Raw genomic sequence first — 8,056 nt, forward strand, 5'->3', positions numbered from 1 at the left:
ACTTTTACCTCTATTGTGGTATATGGAAACTGATCTCACAGCAGAGAGGGAAGTAGTGTAGATTCCTGTTTGGTGCGGCGCCTGTGTGACAGCTTTGCTGTGTGCGAAAAGATTAACGCATCACATCGGTCAGAGGTGAAGCTTCAGTGACCTCCATGTCTGGCCTTCCTCGTGTTCACATGCCCTAGTCCTGTGAAACAAAAACCCACCAACAATAACAAACTGCACAGAGGTTTGTGTGAGTATGTGTATGTGTGTGTGTGTATTATATTTTCGATCATATAGAACACACTCTGCTCTGAACAGTAGTGATTTTAAACATGTTAACTAGTCACAGGAGGTGCTACTTAATGAAAACCACTGTATAATGTGTGCAATGGCTTTGGATTTTCTAATTCGGAGAAAATGACCCTGACATGTTATCAGAATCTTTTTTACTTAGTCTGCAACTTTTCAATGGAAAGGAAGCTCAGCAAAATGGGGATGTGACTGAAAGTTGAAAGTCGTGGGTGTTTCCCCAGCTCATAAATGTGACTCATAAACTCAAGTCATGTCGGCCTCTGCTACATCGGTTTAACCTTTTTCAATCAACCAAGGGTGGGTGATTGTCTCTGGATTCTGCAACCTCAGGGGCCTATAAGATCCCAGGGTCACTTTTTGGTAACACACAGAGTTCATTTGATCATATGATAAAATGAAATTTGTGTTTTATATTTTCCTTTTTTGGAAGACATCTTTAGAGGAATTTGCCTTTATTTGAAACAAGGACATTTTGATTACAGATTAATCATATGCTTATACATATTTAATATTAAAAAAGACACAATCAAAGATCTTATATTTTCATGCTGAAAAGTATAATGTAAACTAGCCTAATGTTTTATGTAGTATTTCAATTTTTATGTAGTTTATTCTAGATTCTGTTTCAATTTTTATTTTCTTGATACATTTTTCCTTCCACTACGACTACTTTGTGCTGCTGAGTCAATTTTAAAATAGGTTAAAGGAGGATAAATAAAGATAAATCGTATCTTATCTAATCTCATCTCATCTCGTCTCCTGTTATCTTATCTCCCCTCACCTCTTATTATCTTATCTCAGCTGAACTATAACATGGTTGTCTTAAAACAAAAAAGCTACATCCAACTATATTACTACCATCATCTTTTCTTGTGTATTGAAGGCTGTGCAAAATTATTTTTATCTTAATATTTCAAAGCAACTATTGACTGGCTCCCTTTTGTATGAAGAATAGTTTATTGAACTGTCTCCATGCAGAGGCTTTGGCTGTGTGCCACATATATGTACAGATTGCTCAAATGACCCAGCCAGTGTTGAATGAGGAAGATGATGATGAAGATGAATCTGCGTGTGATGCGTTTAATGCACTCAGTAAAGTGAAAGCATCAACATGTGTCTCTGGGGATCGGGGCTGTGGTGGGAAGCCCCATGACGGGGTTAAAGGTACAGGAGCGTGCGTCAGCTGATGCGTAGCGTCACGTAGTGGGAGCTGGTGGGGCTGGAGGAGGAGGAGGAGGAGGGGGAGCAGGAGGAGGCTGGTCCTCTCTCTGAGCTCCAGGCTGCAGCTTCCTGCATCTTCCTGCCCGCTGCTGCTGCTGCTGCTGCGGACAAACTGCTCGTTCTCATCACCGATCATGCGCCTCGCTCTCCGTCTGGCTCGGGCAACAGGAAGTTAGCCTCCTTTCCCCCTGACAGCCCCATCCCCTCGGCGGGCCCTGTGAAGCCCACACCGGCCGAGGAGGCCCCCTCGCGCCGCTGCGCTCCTGCTCATGGAGGCCCGGGTGGTGGAGGAGCCGGAGCCGATGGACAAGTCCCTGCCTCTGCCCACCCTGAGCCCCGCCGTGCCTCCCTTCGTCACCCTGGGCCTGACAGTGGTCTACACGGTCTTCTACTCGCTCCTCTTCATATTCGTGTACGTGCAGCTGTGGCTGGTGCTGCGCTACCGACACAAGCGCCTCAGCTACCAGACGGTGTTCCTGTTCCTGTGCCTGCTGTGGTCGGCGCTGCGCACCGTGCTCTTCTCCTTCTACTTCAGGAACTTTGTCACGGCCAACACGCTGGGACCCTTCCCCTTCTGGCTGCTCTACTGCTTCCCCGTGTGCCTGCAGTTCTTCACGCTCAGCCTCATGAACCTGTACTTTGCTCAGGTGAGTTGCCAGACACCGCTGCCATGAAGCGGAGCTGCAGCTGCTCCCGGGTAACTGGAGGAAAGAGCTCAGGGCAGCGAGGGAGCGGAGATCTTTATTTCAGGTTTCTCCTCCTAATGTGGGTGTTTGACCTTCACTGTGCAGAGTGATCCACTGCAAAGTCACAGTGCAACGACATTTAGAAATGATGAAAATGCATCGGCATCGTTTCCTCATTCTTCCCTGTTATTGTGTGGAGGTTTAAAACAAACACATCATACTTTCATATTAAAGAAGAATTATATATGAACTGTCTACCATCTGCCCCAGTTAAATACTGCACACAAAATGTATGAAGAATATCATTGGGACTCAGGGGAACAGGTAAGTTTAATAAAATAAAAACAAGGGTAAGGATTAATATAAATAATAGATGTGTATCTGTTAAAGGAGTAAATATGATGAAGAACTAACAACATGTTTTCTTAGCTTGTTATGTTTCTGTTGTTTTTCATGAATACTCTAAGCTTCAGATCCCTTAGGGTTGCCAGTTAAATTCAAACACAAATATAAGACATGTCAGGAGGGAACCTTTAAACACACACACACACAGCCCTCATGTGAACTAGGGGCTGGAACTCATAGGCATGTGTGCATCAGTGGACAAAATGTAAACTAGTTTCCAATAATAACTGAACAGATTGTTTGGAGAAAGAGGAAATGAAATTAAAGCTTAACGGTTCACTTTCCACGAAACTAGCACTGGGCCTATGTTTGAATATATTATGGCAAAATAACTTTTGATTACTTTCTTTACAAATTAAATCTTTGGATATGTTATATTTATTTCCGTGACAAATTTAGCAAATCATGGGTTGACCGATAATCAGGGAATATGTCCATCACAAGTTTTTCTTTAGCGACATTTAGTGTGCAATAACACACACACACACACACACACACACACACACACACACACAGCAGAATGTTCTCACATGATCATTTCACAACATTTCAGCTCTAAATAAAAATATTCCTCCTGAAAATGTGTGAAGTCTGATGACCAATGCATTTAATTGTGGTCCACTCTTTAAGGGTTAATTTACAGTGGGTCAGCTTGCACACCCACTCTTGTATAGTTCTACCATCACACTGAATGAAAACTATCGACTCTTGTAAAGTCTCTTTTAAATTTGCAGAACGGACAAAGAATAAAAAATGTCACCACCATTTTACTGTAGCTACTTTGGCTAATCACGAGCTGGTATTATGTGGCAATTATGTTGCATAAATAGTGATTCATTCCAACGTTTATCAAATAATTATTCACTGGTAAATAATGTAGCAATTATCCAGATTGTTTAAAGAAGCTGTTTGGCCTCAAATCCTCCAATGCTCAACCCAAAGTTCACTCTGCTTCACACCTAATGTGAACATCGTCTGATGATAAGGGCTCTCACAGTGCTGTCTGGTAAATAGCTCCTGTTGTTATCAGTGGAACAGACTCTCCTCCAGATCGGCTGCACAGTGTGGCGCAGTGAATCAGCCCCTCATCGGCTTACATAATCCAAATATCACATTATTATTTCTCTGGCCTCTACCTACAGCTTATTTTTAGCTCAATCCTCTGGTGCTGATTTGTGTCGCCGCTGATCGTCAGAAAAAAAAGTGTGTAACAGGTGGCTGTGTGCTGTACAACTGTTGTGTAGCTATACAGTTCAAAACTGCTGTTTCCTACTGCGAGGTTCCTGTTTTTAAAAGAATTTCTTTCTTTCCTGTTGAGCGAGAATAAAGAAGTGAAAATGAGCTTCAGGAAAAGCATGATTCATTTACATGATGCAGGTTTTTTTCTTTTTGTTTTGTTTCACAGGTTGTTTTCAAGGCAAAGTCAAAATATTCACCGGAGCTTTTAAGATACAGGTAAGAACAGGAGAGGAGGATCATTTACTATTTTCATTTTCCATCCAACACAATTCAATTCAGTTTTTGCACAAAAACAAAATGTGTGCTGCCGTGGCTGAAGTTATAGTAAATAGTAAAAACTATAGTAAATTCAGTATACAGCAGTTTTTCATGTAAATAATATTTTTCGGTCTTTCCTGACCTGCAGGCTGCCGCTGTACCTGGTCTTCCTGTTCATCAGCCTGGTGTTTCTAGTGGTGAATCTAGTGTGCGCCCTGCTGGTGAGGATGTCCTCCACAGAGGCCCACACCATCGTGCTCGTGAGGGTCGCGATCAACGACACGCTCTTCGTCCTGTGCGCCATCTCGCTCTCCCTGTGTCTTTACAAGATCGCCAAGATGTCCCTGGCCAACATTTATCTAGAATCCAAGGTGAGAGGCCCTGACACAGACGTAATGAACATGGAGTTGAAACAAAAAGATTGGCTTTGATGCTCATTTGCTTACTGGCTTCAAAAGGCTTTATGTGCTGCATGTTGCACCCTCCAGTGAAGATGCACTTCTCCCCGTGATTTATGCTTTGTACATAGTGATTGTTCCCTAGCGACAGTGTTGTCTGTGTGCATGACTGGGGTCCCCCAAGCTTACAGTACAGTTCACCATCTCTAACTAATGTTATTTCGCACAGTGCAGTAAAGTGACAAGTACTGAGGTAACAAGTTTTACATGAAACTCAAGATAAATTAAGCAAATGTTTCATTCTCATGTCTTCACAGCGATGACAGCCAGTGGCCAGAGGCATGATGTTTTATGTGGTCCGTCCCATTCTTGTGAACACCACATCTCAAAATAACCTTGAGGGAGATTCTTTAAATTTGGTACAAATGGTCAGTTGCCTTGTGAACACAGTATCTTAGGATCAACTCCAGGGAATCCTTAGAAACTTGGTTCAACCGTTCACTTAGACTCAACGATTAAATGATTACGTTTGGGTGGTTCAAGGTCAAAGTCAGGGTCAAAGTTGCCACCCAAAACACATCAGGTCTGTATTTAGGGAGTTTCTTCAATTTTGAGCAGTTGTCACTTGGACTCTAAGATCAACTGATTCGATTCAGTGGTCAAAGGTCAAGGTGACCTCATATTATTGTGGAAGCCACATGTAAGGAACACCTGGATGGCCTGAACCTTAACTGGATGGCGAAGGCATAAAACCCCAGGGAAGCAATTCCAGTTTTTTTCTTGGACACTCAGTTGATTAATGAAACTCCTATAACCGTACAGGGGACATCGGTGTGCCAGGTGACGGTCATTGGAGCCATCGTCATCCTCCTGTACTCGTCAAGGGCCTGCTATAACCTGGTCGTCCTGGGCCTCTCCAACAAGAGTATCACCTCCTTTGACTACGACTGGTACAACGTTTCAGACCAGGTAAACCAGCAAAGAGGTCTGATGCCTTAGAGGAACAGTTTTATACCTGTAAATATGCAACTACAGCTGCTGGCTGTAGCTAAGTGGAAACGGCGCCGTTATCTTTTGTGTTGATAATTATCAGAAGAGATAAATGAGAGCAGTGGTCGACGGGTCAGACCAGCTGATTCTACCCACCTTCACTTTTCTCACGTTTTAGGAAGACGCAAACTGATTTGTATTTCTTGTGAATATTTGTCTAACCATTGGTTATTTGTCTTGTGATTATTTCTGTTTAAATTAGTTTTTTACATGCTTGGTTAAAATTGTGATCTTTTGAAATGCTCTACAGTTTAGTAATCTGGTATGTGGTTTTCTTTCAGGCAGATTTACAGTCGACTCTGGGCGACACTGGCTACATCGTCTTCGGAGTGATCTTGTTTGTGTGGGAGCTGCTGCCCACCTCTCTCGTCGTTTTCTTCTTCAGAGTTCGACATCCTAACCTGGACAGGGTGAGCCAGCGACTACACTGAGCCTGCGGTACCCAGCCTGGGGGTTACAAGATAAATCTAAGGGGTGATGTAAAGTCTGGTAGAAGATAAGACATACTGTAGTTCAGCTTCAAGTAATGGACAGTTTTGTCATTTCAGAAGAAATCAGTCTCTGGTGGTTACAGAAATATATAAAATGTGACAAGGACTTGTTTTTTATTTGAAGGCAAACAGGTTGGGAACCACGATCCTAAGCCATAAGGAAATGATGAAATACTTTTCTATAATGCATGAGTTAGCGTTATATAACCGTCTCTATGATGTCGGATGTTTCAAGTAGTGTTTGTGTCTGGCTTGTCCTGCAGAGCGGTTCTGGGCTTCCTGGTCACGTCTTCTCCTCCAGGGCTTATTTCTTCGATAACCCTCGACGTTACGACAGCGATGATGATCTGGCGTGGAGCGTCATGCCTCAGAACATCCAAGCCAGGTAAATAAATCCCCACCGTCTGCTCCCCGAAAACACTCGACACGGAAAAATATATATGAATAGTTTCATGGATGTTTTTCTTTATTGTTCAGTCTGGCTGCGGACAGTTACGAGTGGGGGAGCCAAAGCAGCAGCATCAGCGCCTACATCGCAGCAGAGGACAGTTACCACCTCCCTGCTCCTCCAGAGGAGCTCAGCCATTACTGACTGGAGTTCCCACCGACTCCTGACCTTTCTTTCTCCTTGTACATTTTTGCACAATCTCTCTTAATGACCGAGGCACATGGGGCCGGACGCTGCCCTCGACTTCATACATTCTATTTTGTCTAGAGAAGAAGAACTAACAGACTTATATGAAGGTCCACTGACCGGGCGTTAATTTTGCACACTCCTTATACAAAGTCTGATCGCATTCTGACTGCTCTTAAACATTTTACATTGTATAGTTTGTATTGAATACTGCTTAATATATTTCCTGGCCTTTGTAATATGAACTGTATTGCTATTTTATGTCATGTTTCTTTTTTTCATACAGATTGTTTATATAGAGAAGATACTCATGTAATTCATATTAAAAACATTTCAATGTGAAAATGTACTTTACTTTTAACATTTCACCCGGACTAATGATACAAAAGTTGGTCATATTTAACAATGAATCGACATATTTTCATCGTCATATATATACACATACAAACTTACTCATTGACGCGCATATTTAAATACGTATAATGTATACATGTACATACACATGGAAATATGGAAATGCATAGAAACGCACACATACACATGTATGACATGTTATATATATTAATAAAAGCATTAATCGTAACGATAGCTTTAACTTTGGTTCAGAGTTGGACATAAACTCAAACCTCATTCTGATAAGGGAACATTTAATAAAAGAAAAAGACGACAGGGTGAATTCATTTCTCAGGTTTCACCTTTTTATTGATGAGTTTTCATTCTAAGAGCACTAATCACATTATGTGCCATGGACATTCACAGCAGATCATTCCTTCAAGTTAAGCAAGGAGACGGTTGTTTGGTTACAAAACAGGAACATCCTCAATGTGTTTGAGTTTAGTGATTGTCTAGGAAAAGATCTCTATAGGTTTAAAAAAACTTTTAATGAATTTAGAAATTGAATCAAAGATCGAAAACGAAAACTCTGGTAAATTACTTAAAACTGTTAATACAATAACCTTATGGTCATATTGTCATTAGCATCGGATCAAACTACTATTAAAATGGTTTCCTCATTATTGAATAGTCCAGCTAATTAATTGAAAGTATGATTATCACAAATGTGTGTTGATAAGATAATACTGGTTGGGGACATTTTTTTTGATTACGGCTACATGTGTGTTTCTGAATGTGAAGTATCTCATTTTCACAATTTTTTTTTTTATTTATCCTTAGAGCCACAAAAATACAGACAGCAGGTGCACCACATTAGGTTTCCTGCAGATGGCAGCATAGAGCTGTGTAAAGTGCAAACACAAGGGCAGGTGAGGCCATAAGCGCCAGTCCCTCACCCCCAAGTCAGACAGATCAATGTGTGATTATTGACAAATGTGGATAAGAAGGAGCAGTCAGCCGACAAATGATACGGTTTGCATC

At 41.7% G+C, this 8,056-nt stretch overlaps 1 protein-coding gene across 1 annotated transcript; it reads left to right on the top strand.

The window, feature by feature from the left end:
* The first annotated feature begins 1,546 nt into the window (after positions 1-1,546).
* Positions 1,547-7,035, top strand: gpr137ba (G protein-coupled receptor 137Ba). The gene is made up of 7 exons (XM_062400362.1): positions 1,547-2,168; positions 4,018-4,067; positions 4,258-4,480; positions 5,330-5,476; positions 5,839-5,967; positions 6,312-6,433; positions 6,526-7,035. The coding sequence occupies exons 1-7, from the start codon at positions 1,791-1,793 to the stop codon at positions 6,638-6,640; spliced, it is 1,164 nt and encodes a 387-aa protein (XP_062256346.1). The 5' UTR covers positions 1,547-1,790; the 3' UTR covers positions 6,641-7,035.
* Positions 7,036-8,056: the final 1,021 nt, after the last annotated feature.

Source organism: Platichthys flesus, chromosome 12 (genome assembly GCF_949316205.1).
Source record: "Platichthys flesus chromosome 12, fPlaFle2.1, whole genome shotgun sequence".
NCBI lineage: Eukaryota > Metazoa > Chordata > Actinopteri > Pleuronectiformes > Pleuronectidae > Platichthys > Platichthys flesus.

Coding starts and splice junctions, on each gene's coding strand:
- gpr137ba (XM_062400362.1), top strand. CDS start 1,791: ATGGAGGCCCGGGTGGTGGAGGAGCCGGAGCCGATGGACAAGTCCCTG. Junction 4,068..4,257: donor CCGGAGCTTTTAAGATACAG/GTAAGAACAGGA, acceptor CCTGACCTGCAG/GCTGCCGCTGTACCTGGTCT. Junction 6,434..6,525: donor CCTCAGAACATCCAAGCCAG/GTAAATAAATCC, acceptor TTTATTGTTCAG/TCTGGCTGCGGACAGTTACG.